General features: G+C 51.2%; 1 protein-coding gene across 1 annotated transcript in view; it reads left to right on the top strand.

The window, feature by feature from the left end:
• SLC6A9 (solute carrier family 6 member 9) overlaps positions 1–24,922 on the top strand; it is a 175,358-nt gene that overhangs the window by 30,820 nt on the left and 119,616 nt on the right. The window contains exon 3 of the mRNA XM_040360969.1: positions 5,964–6,090. Within this exon, the coding sequence (XP_040216903.1) occupies positions 6,061–6,090 (30 nt within the window). The 5' untranslated portion in view covers positions 5,964–6,060. The remainder of the gene's footprint in view (positions 1–5,963; positions 6,091–24,922) is intronic.

The raw sequence follows: 24,922 nt of genomic DNA, 5'->3' as shown, positions 1-24,922 counted from the left end.
AGATCTCATGTAATAGAAATAAGAGGTGACAGGTCCTCTTTATGGAGAGATCTCATGTAATAGAAATAAGAGATGACAGGTCCTCTTTATGGAGAGATCTCATGTAATAGAAATAAGAGATGACAGGTCCTCTTTATGGAGAGATCTCATGTAAAAGAAATAAGAGATGACAGGTCCTCTTTATGGAGATCTCATGTAATAGAAATAAGAGATGACAGGTCCTCTTTATGGGGATCTCATGTAATAGAAATAAGAGGTGACAGGTCCTCTTTATGGAGAGATCTCATGTAATAGAAATAAGAGGTGACAGGTCCTCTTTATGCTCGGGGGGGGGGGGGGGGGGGGGTCATTATATAAGTAGAACACGGTTTGGATTTTCGAACTCTCCCTCGTTATTCGTTTGTTCTGGAAGCCCTCGGAGACGTCCCGGTGGGGCGGCTGATATTTGGCTCCATCTTTGTCCTCCGCGCTCAGCGTGTTTCGTCCGTCCCCGTCCTTATCTCCTACAGGGACTGGAATGTTTGGCACCTTGTGGTCCCATCTGGACCTCTCTGCGCTCGGCTCCTCTCGTTATGTTTGATGTGCGTCCAGCTCCTGTCCATCCCCGGAGAAGGTCGGGGTCCCCCCTCCCCCAGCCCCCCCCCCCCGTACAATGAGGCCTTTCAGACGGGGATTTCACATCTTGGGTCCCTTCCCTGAATTCCGCCTTCAGGTGGCCCCAGAGCTCCAGGGGAGGATTATTCCTCTTTTCTTCGCTCGCCGTGTTTGGATGAAGAAGTCAGCGGTGCTTGTAGGAATGTTCTTTGTTGTCTCTGTCCCGGCGCCCCCCCCATGTCTGTCAGTGTCCCCCCCCCCCCCCCCCCGGCCGCCATTGTCCTCCTGCCAATTTTTGGGATGTCTTAGTCACGTCTTCCCAAAGATTTGGATTGTTTGTGAGCCCCCTGATGCTGGCATTTTACCCCAGACACCGCGGGCCTCCCTGACACCAGTGAGGCCTCGTACACACGACAGAGTTTCTCGGCAGAATTCGGCGAGAAACTCGGTCAGAGCCGGATTCTGCCGAGAAACTCTGTCGTGTGTACACGTTCGGCCCGATGGAGCCGCCGAGGAACTCGTCGAGAAAATAGAGAACATGTTCTCTATTTTCTCGTTGTTCTATGGGAGCTCTCGGCCCGCCGAGCTCCTCGGCGGCTTCAGGGCTGAACTCGCCGAGGAACTCGACGTGTTTGGCACGTCGAGTTCCTCGGCCGTGTGTACGAGGCCTTACACTCGACTGTTGGGAATCCGGTGGAAGAACCAGCCGGCCCCGCCCATGCCCCACCCCCCCCTCTAATTCCCCAAATCAAGAAATGGCTTTGTAGGAAAGTTCTATCTTTCAATCCATTTAACGGGGTCAAATTTCCCCTCTGACCACAAATCTCCCCCCCACTCTAAATCCCCCCCCTCCCCTCAGCAGAAAAACCTCTACAGTCCCCCATCATAACACAAATACCCCAATCACCCCCCCCAAAAAAAATCCCCTCCTTGCTCAAATCCCCCCCAACCATCCCTACTAGCAGAAATACCCCCCCCCCAAAAGCCCCTCCTCACACAAATCCCCCCCCAACCATCCCTACTAGCAGAAATCCCCCCCCCAAATCCCCCCTTACACAAATCCCCCCCCGACCATCCCTACTAGTAGAAATACCCCCCCCCTCCCCAAAAGCCCCTCCTCACACAAACCCCCCCCCCCCCCGACCATCCCTACTAGCAGAAATCCCCCCCCCCTTAAAAAGCCCCTCCTTACACAAATCTCCCCCGACCATCCCTACTAGCAGAAATACCCCCCCCCCCCCAAAAAAAATCCCCTCCTCGCACAAATCCCCTTTAACCATCCCTACTAGCAGAAATCCCCCCCCCCCAAATCCCCCCTTACACAAATCCCCCCCCGACCATCCCTACTAGTAGAAATACCCCCCCCCCCTCCCCAAAAGCCCCTCCTCACACAAATCCCCCCCCCCCCCCCGACCATCCCTACTAGCAGAAATCCCCCCCCCTTAAAAAGCCCCTCCTTACACAAATCCCCCCCGACCATCCCTACTAGCAGAAATCCCCCCTCCCCCAAAAAAATCCCCTCCTCGCACAAATCCCCTTTAACCATCTCCACTAGCAGAAATACCCCCCAAAACCAAACCCCCCCCCCAAAAAAAAACCCTCTTAGTACAAATCTCCTCCTCTCTACCATCTTACTTTTTGTAGCACAAACCCTCCCCAAATTCCCCCTCCTAGGACAAATATTTTCCCCCCACCCAACACAAATCCCCCTCAATTCGCTACTCCTAGCACACCTCCCCAAATTTCCCCCTCCTAGAACAATTCTTATCCTCTGACGCACCTCCCCCCCTCCCCTCAGCACAAATTCTCCACAGTCCCCCATCCTAGCACAAATACCCCAAAAAAAATCCCCTCCTTGCTCAAATCCCCTCCAACCATCCCTACTAGCAGAAATACCCCCCAAAAGCCCCTCCTCACACAAATCCCCTCAATTCGCTACTCCTAGAATAATTCTTATCCTCTGACGCACCCCCCCCCCCTAAATCCCCACTCCCAACACAAATACCCCCTCCCCCACTTCACATGATACCACAGTGCCCAGGGCAGTCGCCCCCTCCTGCCCACCCCCAACCACAGGAACAGAGCTGAGTCTTTCAATCACAGGCTGTGTGCTGGAGCTCCTCCCTCCCTTGTCACCATTTTTCTCTTGGTGTCAGGAGAACTTGTCAGAAGTGATTCATGCAGAAAGCAGAGGAAGGAAGCAGCAGACAGAAATGACACTCAGTGCTCTGGACTGAGACAAGTACACACCATAGAGGGATGTGCTTTGTTCAGATGTCATGTCTGAGGTTTCCAAGCACTTTAAGGCGAGGTTCAGCTGCATTTTGATTGGTCGCTGTGTGCAGCACAGACATTCTACTCGGCCCTTGTCCTGCGCTGCGTTCTCCTTACTCCAGGTGGATGCCGGAGGCCGCCGCCGCCGCTGCCGCGATTTACATTCCTCAGAATTCTTTGCAGACGTTCCACAAGTTTCAACCTGAAATGTTTCCTGGTAAATAATACGATGAGAGCCGACACAATTCAACCAATAAAAAGACTCGGAACCCACCGACAACCCCGCCCACCCAACAGAGGGCCACACAGGCTGCTTAGGGGTCATCCAGTGGAGGGCGGGGTCTCCTCTGATTGGTTATCAATCGGCAGGAACGTGCGATCGTCCCCGGGAGTCACGACTTAAAGGCCTTGTGCGGATCTCGCATCGCTTGCGATTTACCGCCATTCACTTCGATGGGCCACCCAACGCGCTTTGTGCCGCAATCGCTGCGCAATTCTGTCTCCCGAAAAATCGCACTCGGCCCAGGGCGTCATTAATAATAACGCCCCCCGTCCTCTGCGATGGGGGGACACCTGACTATTTGTGTTTTTTGTTTGTTTTGTGTTTACAAATGTATCAATAAAGAGATTTATAAAAGAAATGAAAAAATAAAGATAAAAATAAAAGAATGAAGGCACACAAATGTATCAATAAATAAAAATGTAAAATGTATCAATAAATGTATCCATAAATAATAATATAAAATGTATCAATAATTATGGCACTCAAATATATCAATAAATAAAAATGGGAAATGTAATGTAAAATGTATCAATAAATAATAATATAAAATATATCAATAAATAATAATATAAAATATATCAATAAATAATAATGTAAACTGTATCAATAAATAATAATGGCACTGAAATATACCAATAAATAAAAATGTAAAATGTATTAATAAATAATAATATAAAATATATCAATAAATCATAATGGCACCCATAATAATGTAAAATGTATTAATAAATACAAATTTTAAATGTATCAATAAAGAGATTTATAAAAGAAATATAAAAATAAAGATAAAAATAAAAGAATTAGGGCACACAAATGTATCAATAAATAAAAATGTAAAATGTATCAATAAATGTATCCATAAATAATAATATAAAATGTATTTAATAATTATGGCACTCAAATATATCAATAAATAAAAATGGGAAATGTAATATAAAATATATCAATAAATAAAAATGGGAAATGTATTAATAAATAATAATATAAAATATATCAATAAATAATAATGTAAACTGTATCAATAAATAATAATGGCACTGAAATATATCAATAAATAAAAATTTAAAATGTATTAATAAATAATAATATAAAATATATCAATAAATAATAATGGCACCCATTATAATGTAAAATGTATCAATAAATACAAATTTAAAATGTATCAATAAATACAAATTTAAAATGTATCAAATAATAATGGTACCCAAATATATCAATAAATAATAATAATGTAAAATGTATCAATAAATAATAATGAGAGCCAAATGTATCAATAAAGAGATTTATAAAAGAAATATAAAAATAAAGATAAAAATAAAAGAATTAAGGCACACAAATGTATCAATAAATAAAAATGTAAAATGTATCCATAAATAATAATATAAAATGTATTAATAATTATGGCACTCAAATATATCAATAAATAAAAATGGGAAATGTAATATAAAATATATCAATAAATAATAATGTAAACTGTATCAATAAATAATAATGTAAAATGTATTAATAAATAATAATAATATATCAATAAATAATAATATAAAATATATCAATAAATAATAATGTAAAATGTATCAATAAATAATAGTGTAAAATGTATTAATAAATAAAAATGTAAAACGTATCAAATAATAATGGTACCCAAATATATCAATAAATAATAATAATGTAAAACGTATCAATAAATAATAAGGACACCCAAATGTATCAATAAGCAGATTTAATAAAAAAAATAAAAATAAAAGATAAAAAATGAATAATGGCGCCCAAATGCGTGTTTTGCCGCGATCTGGAATTGGGATATAGACATATAGAGAGTATATATTATATATAAAGTGACAGCAGTAGAATGGCGCAGCCCGTTGCTGTATCTTCTCTATCTATATGTTGCAGTAACTAGCTGTGCCATTTTAGTACTGTCCTCAGAATAGCCCCAAGCTGTGGCCTGCAGTGCACGCGATCGCACTCACCGTCTTATCTCCGATCTGTCCGGCTCCATCCTCTAAAATCACAGTTGCAGAAGCGTCCGTTACTCATGTACAATGGTTGCCTGTGTACAGTGGTGGCTCGTGTACAATGGTTGCTCGTGTACAGTGGTTGCTCGTGTACAGTGGTCGCTCGTGTATAGTGGTGGCTCGTGTACAATGGTTGCTCATGTACAATGGTTGCTCGTGTACAGTGGTTGCTCGTGTACAATGGTGGCTCGCGTACAGTGGTGGCTCGTGTACAATGGTTGCTCGTGTACAATGGTTGCTCGTGTACAATAGTGGCTTGTGTACAGTGGTGGCTCGTGTACAATGGTTGCTTGTGTACAATGGTTGCTTGTGTACAGTGGTTGCTCGTGTACAATGGTTGCTCATGTACAATGGTTGCTCGTGTACAATGGTTGCTCGTATACAATAGTGGCTTGTGTACAGTGGTGGCTCGTGTACAATGGTTGCTCGTGTACAGTGGTCGCTCGTGTATAGTGGTGGCTCGTGTACAATGGTTGCTCATGTACAATGGTTGCTCGTGTACAGTGGTTGCTTGTGTACAATGGTTGCTCGTATACAATAGTGGCTTGTGTACAGTGGTGGCTCGTGTACAATGGTTGCTCGTGTACAGTGGTTGCTCGTGTACAGTGGTTGCTCGTGTACAGTGGTTGCTCATGTACAATGGTTGCTCGTGTACAGTGGTTGCTCGTGTACAATGGTGGCTCGCGTACAGTGGTGGCTCGTGTACAATGGTTGCTCGTGTAAAATGGTTGCTCGTGCGGACACATTTGCTGCTCTCAGTTTCCAGTTAAATTAAAACATTTTATTTTTTATTGCAGCCCAGAAAATCACAAGACTGAAAAGAAAGAGCGACGCTCACAAGCAGCGGAGACTGCGGACGATCCTTCTCATCACATCCCCTGTAGGAGAAGGAAGATGGCGGAGAAGTGCGGAGACGGCGTGCTGGTAGGAACGCTTTTCATTGATAACAGACGTTCTTCTCTCCATGATTCTTCTCCCTGCGTAAGAAAGTATAAATGGTCTGCAGATAAGCCCCCAGAGGATTTGGCTGCCCAAAGACCAGGCCACTTTTTTGCGATTCGGCGCCGCGTCACTTTAACTGACAATTGCGCGGTCGTGCGACGTGGTCCTCAAACAAAATTGACGTCCTTTTTCCCCCCACAAATAGACATTTCTTTTGGTGGTATTTGATCACCACTGCGTTTTTTTTTTTTTTTTTTGCGCTATAAACAAAAATAGAGCGACAATTTTGAAAAAAATTTAATAATTTGTTTTTACTTTTTGCTATAATAAATATCCACAAAAAAATATAAAAAAACTTTTTTTCCCTCAGTTTAGTGCGATACGTATTCTTCTACGTAATTTTGGTAAAAAAAAAAAATAACGCAATAAGCGTTTATTGATTTGTTTGCGTAAAAGTTATAACGTTTACAAAATAGGAGAAAGATTTATAGCATTTTTATTAATATTTTTTTTTTTTACTAGTAATGGCAGCGATCTGCGATTTTTTTTTTTAATCGTGACTGCGACATTACTGCGGACACATCGGACACTTTTGGCGCTATTTTGGGACTATTGTCATTTATACAGCAATCAGTGCTATAAAAATGCCCTGATCACTGTGTAAATGTGACTGGCAGTGAAGGGGTTAACCAGTAGGGGGCTCTGAAGGGGTTAAGTGTGTCCTAGGGAGTGATTCTAACTTTTTAGGGGGCGTGGTTTTAGTTGTGTTTTAGTAGACAAAATTCACACCGGATGTCACCTGACCCCACCCCCCCCCCCCCCCCCCCGGGGAGTAGCGTTGGTCCTACAAAGACGAAGCCTCAGTCCTAGTTTATTGCTGCAGGTGAGAGGGCAGCGGGCGGCTTCTACTCCAGAAGAATCTCACATCTGTTATTTTTACAACTATTTCTGTTCATCTGATTCTAGAAGGGAGCGGCTTCTCCTTTTTATTATACCGTAGCTCTGACCCCGCCTCCCGCGTCTGCCTGCTTCAGGATCTCCGTAAAAGAAATGGAGTTTGAGGATCATCCGCCGCGCGTGTGCGTCCTCTCCCGAGGCCAACGCCACACATTTTATTAGCATGTGTCACACTTTATTCTTTTTTCTTTTTTTTTTTAAACATTTTTTTTACAAATATTTGAAGCATCAGAAATGGAACATAAATGATGAAAAGTCGTGAATAATGGATCCACTGAAACGTGTCTTCTTCTAATCAGAGGGGGATTTCATGCGGCGTAAAACAAAGTGTCACTTTAAATAAAATAATGGCAACAAAGACACAATTTATAAAAAGAAAAAACAACATTTAGGGTGGAGTCATATGGGGGGGGGGGGGATCGGAAATCTATACATTGATTGATGTCTTGTAAATAAACAAAGGATCACATTTCGGATTGAACGCTTTCTAAGGCCTTGTACACACGACCGGATCTATCTGCTGGAACTGATCCGCGGATCAATCCCAGCAGATCGATCCGGTCGTGTGTACGGGGCCTTAGTATTATTGGTTGTATGGAAAATATTCTCCATGATCTTCATCTCTTCTTTTCCCGTGAAAAGGGAACAACTCAAGATTTCCATTGGTCTGTGATTGTCCAGTGTGTGGGGACACATCGTGCGGATTGTTGTGGTAGAGGTGGGTGTGTATCTGGAACTTTGAAATAGCAGTGGCGGTGCACCCACAGCCACCCCCCCGGTACATACAGTTGGTCGGTCCTGAGCACTTACCCCATCTATGGTGGGCATCACGGGCAGCTTCCCCTTCTCCCCTTCACGGGCATCATGGGCACAGGGGCTTTCCCTTCTCAACTCCGCCGGCATCACAGGCGGCGTCCCTTCTCTCCTCAGTGGGCATCATGTGCAGCAGGCATCATGGGCACAATGGCTTCCCCTTCTTTCCTCCGTGGTCATTACAGGTGGCAGGCATCACAGACACAGCGGCTTCTCCTTCGCGGGCATCATAGTCGGCAGGCATCACAGACACAGCGGCTTCTCCTTCTCTCCTTCGCGGGCATCACAGTCGGCAGGCATCATGGGTACAGCAGCTTCCCCCTCTCTCCTTTGCGGGCATCACGGGTGGCGGGCATCCCAGGCACAGCGAGTTCCCCCTCTCTCCTCTGTGGGCATCATGGACAGCGGGCATCATGGGCACAGCAGCTTCCCTTTCCTCTGCAGGCATCACAGGCTTCCCCTTCTCTCCTTTGTGGGCATCATGGGGACAACGGCTTCTCCTTCTCTCCTTCATGAGCATCAAAGGCTTCCCCTTCTCTCCTTCGTGGGCATCATGGACGGTGGGCATCATGGGCACAGCGGCTTCCCTTTCCACCACAGGCATCACGGACAGCTTCCCCTTCTCCCCTATGCGGTCATCATGGGCACAGTGGCTTCCCCTTCTCTTTCCTCCGTGGACATCACGGGCAGCAGGCATCATGGGCACAGCGGCTTCACCTTCTCTCCATCACTGGCACGGCAGCTTCTCCTTCTCTCCTTCGCGGGCATCACAGGCGGCGGGCATTATGGGCACAGCGGCTTCACCTTCTCTCCATCACGGGCATGGCAGCTTCTCCTTCTCTCCTTCGCGAGCATCACAGGCGGCTGGCATTATGGGCACAGTAGCTTCCCCCTCCTCTGTGGGCATCATGGGCACAGCGGCTTCCGTTTCTCTCCTCCGTGGGCATCACGGGCGGTAATTATTATTATTATTGAAGTACTAATATGACATCACAGAACATTAAAATGTGACGCGTTTCGCACTAAATTCAGTGCCTTACTCCAACCTCATATACACACACATCTCATGTAATATATACACACTATATTACCAAAAGTATTGGGACGCCTGCCTTTACACACACATGAACTTTAATGACATCCCAGTCTTAGTCCGGAGGGTTCAATATTGAGTTGGCTCCGCCCTTTGCAGCTATAACAGCTTTGCCTCTTCTGGGAAGGCCGTCCACAAGGTTTAGGAGGGTGTCTATGGGAAGGCCGTCCACAGGGTTTAGGGGTGTGTCTATAGGAAGGCCGTCCACAAGGTTTAGGAGGGTGTCTATGGGAAGGCCGTCCACAAGGTTTAGGAGTGTGTCTATGGGAAGACCGTCCACAGGGTTTAGGGGTGTGTCTATAGGAAGGCCGTCCACAAGGTTTAGGAGGGTGTCTATGGGAAGGCCGTCCACAAGGTTTAGGAGGGTGTCTATGGGAAAGTCTGTCCACAAGGTTTAGGGGTGTGTCTATGGGAAGGTTTGACCATTCTTCCAGAAGAGCGTTTCTGAGGTCAGGCACTGATGTTGGAGGAGAAGGCCTGGCTCACAGTCTCCACTTTGAGCAACTTAGTGCAGAGATGGGAGGAGCCTCTATTGAAAAGAATGGGATTCCTATTTCATGTAGGCGCAAAAACTCTCGGGGGGGGGGGGGGGGGTTGGGGCTATAAGCAGGTGCGTCGTTGTCCCCATCCTTCACTTTAATTGGGCCCAGAAATTAGCAGAGTGCACGACACCACCGTCCCATCGGACCCTCCATGGTGTGTGATCTCCCCGTACAGGAAGTTATGTCCGCTGTGTACAATGCTTTGCATATTTCTGCACATAGCGCAGTGCGTTCTGTAATGTATACACGGGGGATGGGTCATGTTTAACCCTTCCAGTACAGAATGTGATAGCAAAGGGTTGTCTTTTGTCTGTACTATATATAGAATAAAGATATTACTAGACAGAGGTGCGGATTTCGTCCTTGGAATTCGTCATCAGTAACGTCTCTTGGTGAATCTTATGTAACTCCTCCATAGAGCAAGAGAGCCGCACTCTCCCTCCTCTATTATGTATCAAGATTCATATTTCATTTTCTATCTAGCACAGCCCCCAACTGAGAGCCTTTTATTGGAGGGGGTCATGTATGTGTGGATGGAGATTGGGGCATGGAGCGCTCAGTTTGTGCGTTGGGGCATGGAACACTCAGTTTGTGCGTTAGGGCATGGAGCGCTCAGTCTGTGGGTTGGGGCATGGAGCGCTCGGTTTGTGCGTTGGGAGATGGAGCGCTCGGTCTGTGCGTTGGGGCGTGGAACGCTCAGTTTATGCGTTGGGGCATGGAACGCTCGGTTCGTGCGTTGGGGCATGGAACGCTCGGTCTGTGCGTTGGGACATGGAGTGCTCGGTCTGTGCGTTGGGGCGTGGAACGCTCAGTTTATGCGTTGGGGCATGGAACGCTCGGTTTGTGCGTTAGGGCATGGAGCGCTCGGTCTGTGCGTTGGGGCATGGAATGCTCAGTTTATGCGTTAGGGCATGGAGCGCTCGGTCTGTGCGTTGGGGCGTGGAACGCTCAGTTTGTGCGTTGGGGCATGGAACGCTCGGTCTGTGCGTTGGGGCGTGGAACGCTCAGTTTGTGCGTTGGGGCATGGAACGCTCGGTCTGTGCGTTGGGGCGTGGAACGCTCAGTTTATGCGTTGGGGCATGGAACGCTCGGTTTGTGCGTTAGGGCATGGAGCGCTCGGTCTGTGCGTTGGGGCATGGATCGCTCGGTCTGTGCGTTGGGACATGGAGCGCTCGGTCTGTGCGTTGGGGTGTGGAACGCTCAGTCTGTGGGTTGGGGCATGGAATGCTCAGTCTGTGCGTTGGGGCATGGAGCGCTCGATCTGTGCTTTGGGGCATGGAGCGCTCGGTTTGTGCGTTGGGGCATGGAGCGCTCGATCTGTGCTTTGGGGCATGGAGCGCTCAGTTTGTGCGTTGGGGCATGGAATGCTCAGTTTGTGCGTTGGGGCATGGAATGCTCAGTTTATGCGTTAGGGCATGGAGCGCTCGGTCTGTGCGTTGGGGCGTGGAACGCTCAGTTTGTGCGTTGGGGCGTGGAACGCTCGGTTTGTGCGTTGGGGCGTGGAATGCTCAGTTTGTGCGTTGGGGCATGGAACGCTCGGTTTGTGCGTTGGGGCATTGAACGCTCAGTCTGTGCGTTGGGGCATGGAGTGCTCAGTCTGTGCATTGGGGCATGGAACGCTCGGTTTGTGCGTTGGGGCATGGAGCGCTCGGTCTGTGTGTTGGGGCATGGAACGTTTGGTCTGTGTGTTGGGGCATGGAACGCTTTGTCTGTGCGCTGGGGCATGGAATGCTCAGTTTATGCGTTAGGGCATGGAGCGCTCGGTCTGTGCGTTGGGGCATGGAATGCTCAGTTTATGCGTTAGGGCATGGAGCGCTCGGTCTGTGCGTTGGGGCGTGGAACGCTCAGTTTGTGCGTTGGGGCATGGAGCGCTCAGTTTGTGCATTGGGGCATGGAACGCTCGGTTTGTGCGTTGGGGCGTGGAACGCTCAGTTTATGCGTTGGGGCATGGAGCGCTTGGTCTGTGCGTTGGGGCATGGATCGCTCAGTCTGTGCTTTGAGGCATGGAACGCTCGATCTGTGTTTTGGGGTGTGGAACGCTCAGTTTATGCGTTGGGGCATAGAGCGCTCAGTTTATGCGTTGGGGCATGGAACGCTCGGTCTGTGCGTTGGGGCATGGAACGCTCGGTTTGTGCGTTGGGGCATGGAACGCTCGGTCTGTGGGTTGGGGCATGGAACGCTCAATTTATGCGTTGGGGCATAGAGCGCTCAGTTTATGCGTTGGGGCGTGGAGCGCTCGGTTTGTGCGTTGGGGCATGGATCGCTCGGTCTGTGCGTTGGGGCATGGAACGCTCGGTTTGTGCGTTGGGGCATGGAGCGCTTAGTTTGTGCATTGGGGCATGGAACGCTCAGTTTGTGCGTTGGGGCATGGAACGCTCAGTTTGTGCGTTGGGGCATGGAACGCTCAGTTTGTGCGTTGGGGCATGGAACGCTCGGTTTGTGCGTTGGGGCATGGAGCGCTCGGTCTGTGCGTTGGGGCATGGAGCGCTCGGTTTGTGCGTTGGGGTGTGGAACGCTCGGTTTGTGCATTGGGGCATGGAGCGCTCTGTCTGTGCGTTGGGGTGTGGAACGCTTGGTTTGTGCATTGGGGCATAGAACGCTCGGTTTGTGCATTGGGGCATGGAGCGCTCTGTCTGTGCGTTGGGGTGTGGAACGCTTGGTTTGTGCATTGGGGCATAGAACGCTTGGTTTGTGTGTTGGGGCATGTCACGCTCGGTTTGTGCGTTGGGGCATGGAGCGCTCGGTCTGTGCGTTGGGGCATGGAGCGCTCGGTCTGTGCGTTGGGGCATGGAGCGCTCGGTCTGTGCGTTGGGGCATGGAGCGCTCGGTTTGTGCGTTGGGGCATGGAACGCTCAGTTTGTGCGTTGGGGCATGGAACGCTCGGTTTGTGCGTTGGGGCATGGAGCACTCGGTCTGTGCGTTGGGGCATGGAACCCTCGGTTTGTGCGTTGGGGCATGGAATGCTCAGTTTGTGCGTTGGGGTATGGAACGCTCGGTCTGTGCGTTGGGGCATGGAGCGCTCAGTCTGTGGGTTGGGGCATAGAACGCGCGGTCTGTGCGTTAGGGCATGGAGCGCACGGTCTGTGCATTGGGGCATGGAACGCTCGGTCTGTGCGTTGGGGCATGGAGCGCTCAGTTTGTGCATTGGGGCATGGAACGCTCGGTCTGTGCGTTGGGGCATGGAGCGCTCAGTTTGTGCATTGGGGCATGGAACACTCGGTCTGTGGGTTGGGGCATGGACCGCTTGGTTTGTGTGTTAGGGCATGAAGCGCTCGGTCTGTGCGTTGGGGCATGGAGCGCTCGGTCTGTGGGTTGGGGCATGGAACGCTCGGTCTGTGGGTTGGGGCATGGAACGCTCGGTTTGTGCGTTGGGGCATGGAACGCTCGGTCTGTGCGTTGGGGCATGGAGCGCTCAGTTTGTGTGTTGGGGCATGGACCGCTCGGTCTGTGCGTTGGGGCATGGAGCGCTCGGTCTGTGCGTTGGGGCATGGAATGCTCGGTTTGTGTGTTGGGGCATGGCACGCTCGGTTTGTGCGTTGGGGCATGGCACGCTCGGTTTGTGCGTTGGGGCATGGAGCGCTCGGTCTGTGCGTTGGGGCATGGAACGCTCAGTCTGTGCGTTGAGGCATGGAATGCTCAGTTTATGCGTTGGGGCATGGAGCGCTCGGTCTGTGCGTTGGGGCATGGAGCGCTCGGTTTGTGCGTTGGGGCGTGGAACGCTCAGTTTATGCGTTGGGGCATGGAGTGCTCAATCTGTGCATTGGGGCATGGAATGCTGGGTCTGTGCATTGGCGCGTGGAGCGCTCGGTCTGTGTGTTGGGGCATGGAACGCTCGGTTTGTGCGTTGGGGCATGGAACGCTCGGTCTGTGCGCTGGGGCATGGAACGCTCGGTCTGTGGGTTGGGGCATGGAATGCTCAGTTTGTGCGCTGGGGCATGGAACGCTCGGTCTGTGGGTTGGGGCATGGAATGCTCAGTTTGTGCGTTGGGACATGGAACGCTCGGTCTGTGGGTTGGGGCATGGAGCGCTCGGTTTGTGCAGGCTCAGATCTGTCTATCGTTTTGAGGTCCTGTAGTACCACCAGACACAGGACCATTTTGTGGTCCCTCTGCAGGGACTGTTAAGTAGTTCATTTCCGGGAGTTTTCCATTTAATTTCTCTATTCTCCAACATATTTTTCCTTTGGAATAGTTCCTGCTGACCTTTAATTTGAGGTTTGGTCAGTCCTTGTTGGGCGTTTCGGATGGACGGGACACTGATGAGTTGTAGGCCTCGTGGTTTGGACTGGTCCTTGGTGACCAGTAAGGCTTTATGGTGGTATGCGTTGGGGCATGGAGCGCTAAGTCTGTGGGTTGGGGCATGGAACGCTCGGTCTGTGCATTGGGGCATGGAGCGCTCGGTCTGTGCGTTGGGGCATGGAACGCTTGGTCTGTGCAGGATCAGATCTGTCTATACTTTTGGGGTCCTGTAGTACCACCAGACACAGGACCATTTTGTGGTCCCTCTGCAGGGACTGGTCAGTAGTTCATTTCCGGGAGTTTTCCATTTAATTTCTTTATTCTCCAACATATTTTTCCTTTGGAATAGTTCCTGCTGACCTTGAGGTTTGGTCAGTCCTTGTTGGGCGTTTCGGATGGACGGGACACTGATGAGTTGTAGGCCTCGTGGTTTGGACTGGTCCTTGGTGACCAGTAAGGCTTTATGGTGGCATGCGTTGGGGCATGCTGTTCTGTAGGTGCTCCCAGTATGATGTGCCCTCTTCTGTAGAAGGAATCTGCTCAGCCCAGCGTCTTTTCTTGGAGGGTTTCCGATGGACTTTGAGGAAGTATTTTGCAGAATTCCAGATATAATATTTCTGTTGGGTGGAGTCCCATTTGAGTAAATCTCTCTTTCTCTCTCCCCCCCCCATCTCTCCATTCTCTTGTGCAGCGATCTCCCTGTGCGTCGTGTACCTGGAGATCCTGCCGAGTTATTCTGCTGAGTCGGCGGTTTGAATTGTGCGACTTGGAAGGAATTTGGGTTCTTCATTCCTTATCAATGACAGCAGAAGCCCCATTCACAGAAGTGGACACCCCCTAGATAAGGAGAAGTCACTCCACCCTGCGCTGGGACCAAAACCTGATGACACGCCACAACTTTCACTTCATGACCAGAGCGGCGGAGACTCTTCCTTCACGCCACGCGTGGCCTCAGACAGATACAATGTATCCGTATTATCTTCCAGGGCCAGAATGGATATCAGAGGAACGATCCGTTTCCGTTGTGTGCAGTTCTAGCAATGAGGTCAGCAGATCACCAGTGAAAGTCGTCTTCTTATCTCTGACCCACTTCCTGATATGGAGGAATCTTGCTGACTTGTCTTCAGATTTGACATGATGAGGAGAGACGTCATCTGATGCCCCCACTTCTCTCCACCCGTCCCCACCTCTCTCTACTGTCCCCACCTCTCTACCTGTCCCCACCTCTCTCTACCTGTCCCCACCTCTCTCTACCTGTCCCCACCTCTCTCTACCTGTCCCCATCTCATTCTACCTGTCCCACCTCTCTCTGCCTGTCCCCACCTCTCTTTACCTGTCCCCACCTCTCTTTACCTGTCCCCACCTCTCTCTACCTGTCCCCACCTCTCTTTACCTGTCCCCACCTCTCTCTACCTGTCCCCACCTCTCTCTACCTGTCCCACCTCTCTCCACCCGTCCCCACCTCTCTCTACCTGTCCCACCTCTCTCTACCTGTCCCCACCTCCCTCTACCTGTCCCCACCTCTCTCTACCTGTCCCCACCTCTCTCTACCTGTCCCCACCTCTCTCTACCTGTCCCACCTCTCTCTACCTGTCCCCACCTCTCTTTACCTGTCCTTACCTCTCCCTACCTGTCCTTACCTCTCTCTACCTGTTCCACCTCTCTCTGCCTGTCCCCACCTCTCTCTACCTGTCCCCACCTCTCTCTGCCTGTCCCCACCTCTCTCTACCTGTCCCCACCTCTCTCTACCTGTCCCCGCCTCTCTCTACCTGTCCCCGCCTCCCTCTACCTGTCCCCACCTCTCTCTACCTGTCCCACCTCTCTCTACCTGTCCCCACCTCTCTCTACCTGTCCCACCTCTCTTTACCTGTCCCCACCTCTCTTTACCTGTCCCCACCTCTCTCTACCTGTCCCCATCTCATTCTACCTGTCCCACCTCTCTCTGCCTGTCCCCACCTCTCTTTACCTGTCCCCACCTCTCTTTACCTGTCCCCACCTCTCTCTACCTGTCCCCACCTCTCTTTACCTGTCCCCACCTCTCTCTACCTGTCCCCACCTCTCTCTACCTGTCCCACCTCTCTCCACCCGTCCCCACCTCTCTCTACCTGTCCCACCTCTCTCTACCTGTCCCCACCTCCCTCTACCTGTCCCCACCTCTCTCTACCTGTCCCCACCTCTCTCTACCTGTCCCCACCTCTCTCTACCTGTCCCCACCTCTCTCTACCTGTCCCCACCTCTCTTTACCTGTCCTTACCTCTCCCTACCTGTCCTTACCTCTCTCTACCTGTTCCACCTCTCTCTGCCTGTCCCCACCTCTCTCTACCTGTCCCCACCTCTCTCTGCCTGTCCCCACCTCTCTCTACCTGTCCCCACCTCTCTCTACCTGTCCCCGCCTCTCTCTACCTGTCCCCGCCTCCCTCTACCTGTCCCCACCTCTCTCTGCCTGTCCCCACCTCTCTCTACCTGTCCCCACCTCTCTCTACCTGTCCCCACCTCTCTCTACCTGTCCCCACCTCTCTCTACCTGTCCCCACCTCTCTCTACCTGTCCCACCTCTCTCTACCTGTCCCCACCTCCCTCTACCTGTCCCCACCTCTCTCTGCCTGTCCCCACCTCTCTCTACCTGTCCCCACCTCTCTCTGCCTGTCCCCGCCTCTCTCTACCTGTCCCCGCCTCCCTCTACCTGTCCCCACCTCTCTCTGCCTGTCCCCACCTCTCTCTACCTGTCCCCACCTCTCTCTACCTGTCCCCACCTCTCTCTACCTGTCCCCACCTCTCTCTACCTGTCCCCACCTCTCTACCTGTCCCCGCCTCTCTCTACCTGTCCCCGCCTCTCTCTACCTGTCCCCACCTCTCTCTACCTGTCCCCACCTCTCTCTACCTGTCCCACCTCTCTCTACCTGTCCCCACCTCTCTCTACCTGTCCCCACCTCTCTCTACCTGTCCCCACCTCTCTTTACCTGTCCCCACCTCTCTTTACCTGTCCCCACCTCTCTTTACCTGTCCCCACCTCTCTCTACCTGTCCCCACCTCTCTCTACCTGTCCCCACCTCTCTCTACCTGTCCCCACCTCTCTTTACCTGTCCCCACCTCTCTCTACCTGTCCCCACCTCTCTTTACCTGTCCCCACCTCTCTCCACCCGTCCCCACCTCTCTCTACCTGTCCCCACCTCTCTCTACCTGTCCCCACCTCTCTCTACCTGTCCCCACCTCTCTCTACCTGTCCCACCTCTCTCTACCTGTCCCCACCTCTCTCTACCTGTCCCCACCTCTCTCTACCTGTCCCCACCTCTCTCTACCTGTCCCCACCTCTCTCTACCTGTCCCACCTCTCTCTACCTGTCCCCACCTCTCTCTACCTGTCCCCACCTCTCTCTACCTGTCCCCACCTCTCTCTACCTGTCCCACCTCTCTCTACCTGTCCCCACCTCCCTCTACCTGTCCCCACCTCTCTCTGCCTGTCCCCACCTCTCTCTACCTGTCCCCACCTGTCTCTACCTGCCCTTACCTCTCTCTACCTGTCCCCACCTGTCTCTACATGTCCCCACCTGTCTCTACATGTCCCCACCTCCCTCTCCCTGTCCTTCACCTCTCTTTACCTGTCCTCATCTCTCTCTACCTGTCCCCACCTGTCTCTACCTGTCCCCACCTGTCTCTACCTGTCCTTACCTCTCTCTACCTGTCCCTACCTCTCTCTACCTGTCCCTACCTCTCTCTACCTGTCCCCACCTCTCTCTACCTGTCCCCATCTCATTCTACCTGTCCCACCTCTCTCTACCTGTCCCCACCTCTCTCTGCCTGTCCCCACCTCTCTCTGCCTGTCCCCACCTCTCTTTACCTGTCCCCACCTCTCTCTGCCTGTCCCCACCTCTCTCTACCTGTCCCCACCTCTCTCTACCTGTCCCCACCTCTCTCTACCTGTCCCACCTCTCTCTACCTGTCCCCACCTCTCTCTACCTGTCCCCACCTCTCTCTACCTGTCCCCACCTCTCTCTACCTGTCCCCACCTCTCTCTACCTGTCCCACCTCTCTCTACCTGTCCCCACCTCCCTCTACCTGTCCCCACCTCTCTCTGCCTGTCCCCACCTCTCTTTACCTGTCCCCACCTCTCTCTGCCTGTCCCCACCTCTCTTTACCTGTCCCTACCTCTCTCTACCTGTCCCTACCTCTCTCTACCTGTCCCCACCTCTCTCTACCTGTCCCACCTCTCTCTACCTGTCCCAATCACTTTATAACCTGTCTCTGCCTGTGCCCCACCTGTCTCTACTTGTGCCCCACCTGTCTCTCTCTACCTGTTCATACCTCTCTCTCTACCTGTCCCTCTCCTGTCTCTGCCTGCCCCTACTGCTGTGTACCTGTCCCCAGCCATCTCTGTCTGTCCTTACCTCCCTCTACCGGTCCCAACTTCTCTCTACCTGTCCCAACCACTTTTTAACTGTCTTCACTGCTCTCTGCCTCTCTCCACCTGTCCCTTCCTTTCTCTACCTGTCCTTTCCCACCTCTCTCTTCCTGCCCCCACCACTTTCTTTACTGTAAGAGCGGCAAAGATGTGGAATTCCCTTCCACAGGCGGTGGTCTCAGCGGGGGAATCAATAGATTAAAAAAACGATTAGATAATCACCTGAAGGACCACAACATACAGGGATATACAATGTAACACTGACATCTCATCACACACAGGGGGGGGGACTTGTGTCTTTTTTCAGCCTCCCCTCCTATGTAACTGTCCTCACCTCTCTCTACTTGTCTCTCCCTACATGTCCTCACCTTTCTGTACCTGCTGCCACCTTTTCTTATCTGTCCTCACTGTGTTCTACCTGTCCCTATAGCTTTGTACCTGTCCCCACCCCCCACCTGTCCCCACCTATCTCTATTTGTCCTCATCTCTCTCTCTCTCTCTCTCTCTCTCTCTCTCTCTCTCTCTTTCTCTCTCTCTCTCTCTCTCTCTCTTCCACTCTCCTTCCTCTCTTCCTCTGTACGTCTCTTTATTGATTTTCTCTCAATCCTTTCTCCCAATGTCCAACTTTATCTTCCATTTTCCACCCCCTCCCTCTTTTTCTCTCTCTCTCCCCTCCATGTCTCCCCCCCCCCCTCATGTCTCCCCTCTCACCCAGCATCCCCCCCCCCCCCCATGTCTCCCCTCTCACCCGGCATCGCCCCCACACACACACACACACATTGTCCCTCTCTTTTTCTCTTTGCCCCCCATATCTTTCTCTGTAACCCCTTCCTTCTCCTCACCCTCTTTCTATATCACCCCTTCTACTTCTATCTTCTTCCTTTGCCCCCCCCCCCCACCCTTTACCCAGCTGCCCCCCCCCCCTCCCCCCATCTCCTCTCCCCCTCCCCCAGACTTCAGTCTTCCTCTCGCTCTGATCCTCATATTCCCGGAATATAATAAGATCCGGATTGGATTTTGTATCATTGATGGTCATTGTGTCTCTTTCATGGACTTTGATAATGACTTCCTTTATAGTAACAATAACTTCCTCTTATCCGACTTCCCGATTGGTCGGTCGGTCAGATTGGCTGGTTGGTCAGACGCTTTCGTGTTATTTTCACGAATTAGTCCCAGTGAGCGCCCCCCAGGAATGTTCCTCCCAGAAACCGCCATACGGGATCCCCCCCCCCCCCCCCACACACACACACACACATCAGCGGCGCTCATAACTCTACGTGACAAATTTTTGTGTCATTTTGCACTAAAGATTTTTTTGTAGCCACAACACAGAAGTTGCCCCTTCCCCATGACCCCATGACCCCTGACGCGGGGGCTGTGCCCCGTCCTCCCCGGCGGTGAGCGCTCCTTCTTTGTCTCCCCCCCCCCCCCCCCCCCGGCTGCTAATGAAATGGGACGATTTGTGGGTAAGAAAGTTCACAGAGGTGACTCTCCCATGGATGAGACCGAATTCATCGAGACGGCGCTATTCTCCCCCCCCCCCAATTCCGTGTTTAGAAGACGCGGCTTGTCACTTTGTATCAGTCTCGTGACCTCCGGCGTCTCGCCGTCACCGAGAGAACGCCGCGCCCAACGTAGGCGTGCGCAGCCTTTGGCATTAGGGTGTGCACCCCAAAGCTCAAACACACTCTACCGATCACTCACAATGTTCATTCAGAAAAGGCAGGGGCCGGTAAATGGCATATTTTCCGGCCCCTTCCCCCACTCATCCTAAAACATCCACAGCAACAACAGGTGGGAGAGGAGGGAAGCCGGCAGTGCTGTGGGGGGGAAGGAGGGGGGGATCTGATTTGCACAGGGTGATTAGGGTGTGCCTGGGCACTCCTGGCACACCCTGTGCGCACGCCTATGCTTCTCATCCAACATCAGTCCCTGACCTCAGAAATGCACTTCTGGAAGAACGGCCAAACATTCCCATAGACACACTCCTAAACCTTGTGGACGGCCTTCCCATAGACACACCCCTAAACCTTGTGGACGGCCTTCCCATAGACACACCCCTAAACCTTGTGGGCGGCCTTCCCATAGACACACTCCTAAACCTTGTGGACGGCCTTCCCATAGACACACCCCTAAACCTTGTGGGCAGCCTTCCCATAGACACACCCCTAAACCTTGTGGACGGCCTTCCCATAGACACCCTCCTAAACCTTGTGGACAGACCTTCCCATAGACACACCCCTAAACCTTGTGGGCGGCCTTCCCATAGACACGCCCCTAAACCTTGTGGATGGCCTTCCCATAGACACGCCCCTAAACCTTGTGGACGGCCTTCCCATAGACACACCCCTAAACCTTGTGGACGGCCTTCCCATAGACACACCCTCCTAAACCTTGTGGACGGTCTTCCCATAGACACACTCCTAAACCTTGTGGACGGCCTTCCCATAGACACACTCCTAAACCTTGTGGACGGCCTTCCCATAGACACACCCCTAAACCATGTGGACGGCCTTCCCATAGACACACCCCTAAACCTTGTGGACAGCCTTCCCATAGACACACCCCCAAACCTTGTGGACGGCCTTCCCATAGACACACCCCTAAACCTTGTGGACGGCCTTCCCATAGACACACCCCTAAACCTTGTGGACGGCCTTCCCATAGACACACCCCTAAACCTTGTGGACGGCCTTCCCATAGACACACCCCTAAACCTTGTGGACGGCCTTCCCATAGACACACCCCTAAACCTTGTGGACGGCCTTCCCATAGACACACCCCCAAACCTTGTGGACGGCCTTCCCATAGACACCCTCCTAAACCTTGTGGACGGCCTTCCCATAGACACACCCCTAAACCTTGTGGACGGCCTTCCCATAGACACACCCCTAAACCTTGTGGACGGCCTTCCCATAGACACACCCCTAAACCTTGTGGACGGCCTTCCCATAGACACACCCCTAAACCTTGTGGACGACCTTCCCATAGACACACCCCTAAACCTTGTGGACGGCCTTCCCCTAGACACCCTCCTAAACCTTGTGGACGGCCTTCCCATAGACACCCTCCTAAACCTTGTGGACGGCCTTCCCATAGACACCCTCCTAAACCTTGTGGGCGGCCTTCCCATAGACACACCCCTAAACCTTGTGGACAGCCTTCCCATAGACACACCCCTAAACCTTGTGGGCGGCCTTCCCATAGACACCCTCCTAAACCTTGTGGACGGCCTTCCCATAGACACCCTCCTAAACCTTGTGGACGGCCTTCCCATAGACACACCCCTAAACCTTGTGGGCGGCCTTCCCATAGACACCCTCCTAAACCTTGTGGACGGCCTTCCCATAGACACACCCCTAAACCTTGTGGGCGGCCTTCCCATAGACACACTCCTAAACCTTGTGGACGGCCTTCCCATAGACACTCTCCTAAACCTTGTGGACGGCCTTCCCATAGACACACTCCTAAACCTTGTGGACGGCCTTCCCAGAAGAGGTGAAGCTGTTAATGATACAAAGGGCGGGGCCAACCCCCCCCCCCCCCCCCAGAACCTGTTCATGTTTGTTATTGTTACATTTCCTTACATTGTACAGTATAGAGTCTTAAAAAATGGAGATTTTCAGGTGGTCGGGGCCGTTTATGACACTCAGAGGATAATCTTGTATTTGGGAAATAGCAGGGCTGAGATGGTGGGGCCCCTGACCTGGCGGGGCCCCCGGGGGCGTGTGGTGTTGCTCCATCTGGGGCCCCCCCATAGTGTAGGGGAAGGTGATGTGTAGGGATTAGTGAGTGCCGGGCCGTGTTTATGTCTGTGTCGGCTCAGCGGGTACCGCGGCCGTTCTTTCATCTCAGGTCAGATGTTCCCAGTGACCCCCCGTGCCCCCCCTGTGCCCCCCCTCCCCCTGTGCCCCCCCTGTGGTCACAAACCTTTGTGAGTCTGAACTCCGGCACAGGATGTCCCGATCCACCGCTGACCCGAAAATACTTCACCAAAAATAACCCAATTCCTCTCTTTCCCGGATTCCATCTCTTCAATGAGTAAACCTCCAACATGAAATCTGAGCAAAGCAAATCCCTCTGCAGTGTGTCTCAGTCCGGAGCACTAAGGCTGCAGTCACGCCGGAGCGCAGCGTCTCTGAGCGTTTTTCCATCGTTTTTTTACACGTTTTATGCATGGTTTTGGTGTGTTTTACATTTGTTTTTAAACTTTGGCGTTTTTTTTATTAGCCGAATAAGAAAACTATCATTTGTTGCATCATTTGTTGCTACTTATTTCAGCTTTTCTAGCTTTTCTATTCGCTTTTATTTCTTTTTTTATTATTATTATTCATTTATTATTATTATTCAATTATTATTATTATTATTATTATTATTATTATTATTCAATTATTATTCAATTATTATTATTATTATTATTATTATTCAATTATTATTATTATTATTCATTATTATTATTATTATTATTATTATTATTATTATTCATTTTTATTTTTATAAATTTTTTATTATTATTATTCATTTCTTTGTATTTATTTTCGTTGGGTAAGGGGTTACAGTTCAGGTTAGGATTATTTATTTATTTATTGTTAGGGTGTTACTACTACGAATAATAATAATAAGACCCATTTCACACTGAATGCGCCAGCCGTTGGCACTCGTTTTAGCAGCTATGGGTGTTGGGGGGTCTGCTTACATTACTATGGGGGTTGGGGGGGTCTGATCACATTACTATGGGGGTTGGGGGGGTCTGATCACATTACTATGGGGGTTGGGGGTGTCTGATCACATTACTATGGGGGTTGGGGGGTCTGATCACATTACTATGGGGGTTGGGGGTGTCTGATCACATTACTATGGGGATTGGGGGGTCTGATCACATTACTATGGGGGTTGGGGGGTCTGATCACATTACTATGGGGGTTGGGGGGTCTGATCTCATTACTATGGGGGTTGGGGGGTCTGATCACATTACTATGGGGGTTGGGGGGTCTGATCTCATTACTATGGGGGTTGGGGGGTCTGATCACATTACTATGGGGGTTGGGGGTCTGATCACATTACTATGGAGGTTGGGGGGATCTGATCACATTACTATGGGGGTTGGGGGGTCTGATCACATTACTATGGGGGTTGTGGGGGGTATGATCACATTACTATGGGGGTTGTGGGGGGTATGATCACATTACTATGGGGGTTGGGGGGTATGATCACATTACTATGGGGGTTGGGGGGGTCTGATCACATTACTATGGGGGTTGGGGGGGTCTGATCACAATACTATGGGGGTTGGGGGGGGGTCTGATCACAATACTATGGGGGTTGGGGGTGTCTGATCACATTACTATGGGGGTTGGGGGGTCTGATCTCATTACTATGGGGGTTGGGGGGTCTGATCACATTACTATGGGGGTTGGGGGGGTCTGATCACATTACTATGGGGGTTGGGGGGTCTGATCACATTACTATGGGGGTTGGGGGTCTGATCACATTACTATGGAGGTTGGGGGGATCTGATCACATTACTATGGGGGTTGGGGGGTCTGATCACATTACTATGGGGGTTGTGGGGGGTATGATCACATTACTATGGGGGTTGTGGGGGGTATGATCACATTACTATGGGGGTTGGGGGGTATGATCACATTACTATGGGGGTTGGGGGGGTCTGATCACATTACTATGGGGGTTGGGGGGGGCTGATCACAATACTATGGGGGTTGGGGGGGGGTCTGATCACAATACTATGGGGGGTTGGGGGGGTCTGATCACATTACTATGGGGGTTGGGGGGTCTGATCACATTACTATGGGGGTTGGGGGGGTCTGATCACAATACTATGGGGGTTGGGGGGGGGGTCTGATCACAATACTATGGGGGGTTGGAGGGTCTGATCACATTACTATGGGGGTTGGGGGGTCTGATCACATTACTATGGGGGTTGGGGGGGGTCTGATCACATTACTATGGGGGTTGGGGGGGTCTGATCACATTACTATGGGGGTTGTGGGGCGTATGATCACATTACTATGGGGGTGGGGGGGGGTCTGATCACTTTACTATGGGGATTGGGGGGGTCTGATCACAATACTATGGGGGTTGGGGGGGGGGTCTGATCACAATACTATGGGGGTTGGGGGGGGGGTCTGATCACAATACTATGGGGGGTTGGGGGATCTGATCACATTACTATGGGGGTTGGGGGGGTCTGATCACATTACTATGGGGGTTGGGGGGGTCTGATCACAATACTATGGGGGTTGGGGGGTCTGATCACATTACTATGGGGGTTGGGGGGTCTGATCACATTACTGTGGGGGGTTGGGGGGTCTGATCACATTACTATGGGGGTTGGGGGGGTCTGATCACAATACTATGGGGGTTGGGGGGTCTGATCACATTACTATGGGGGTTGGGGGGTCTGATCACATTACTATGGGGGTTGGGGGGATCTGATCACATTACTGTGGGGGGTTGGGGGGTCTGATCACATTACTATGGGGGTTGGGGGGGTCTGATCACAATACTATGGGGGTTGGGGGGTCTGATCACATTACTATGGGGGTTGGGGGGTCTGATCACATTACTATGGGGGTTGGGGGGGTCTGATCCGATGTGTTGCGGTGCATTAGGGATCGGTGAAAGGAGCTTCTGTGGCCCCTGGGAGCCCCTTCATTTCTCTGCCCCCCCCCCCCATTGATTGCAATGCGTTTTTACACAACGGTGAAATGTTATGAACTCTTGGTTTCGCCCCCCTCCCCCCTCCGGGTCGGT

The sequence above is a fragment of the Rana temporaria genome, chromosome 7 (genome assembly GCF_905171775.1).
Source record: "Rana temporaria chromosome 7, aRanTem1.1, whole genome shotgun sequence".
Classification (NCBI taxonomy): domain Eukaryota; kingdom Metazoa; phylum Chordata; class Amphibia; order Anura; family Ranidae; genus Rana; species Rana temporaria.
Note: the sequence above shows the minus strand (reverse complement) of the source record. Positions and strands in the feature narration are given on the sequence as shown.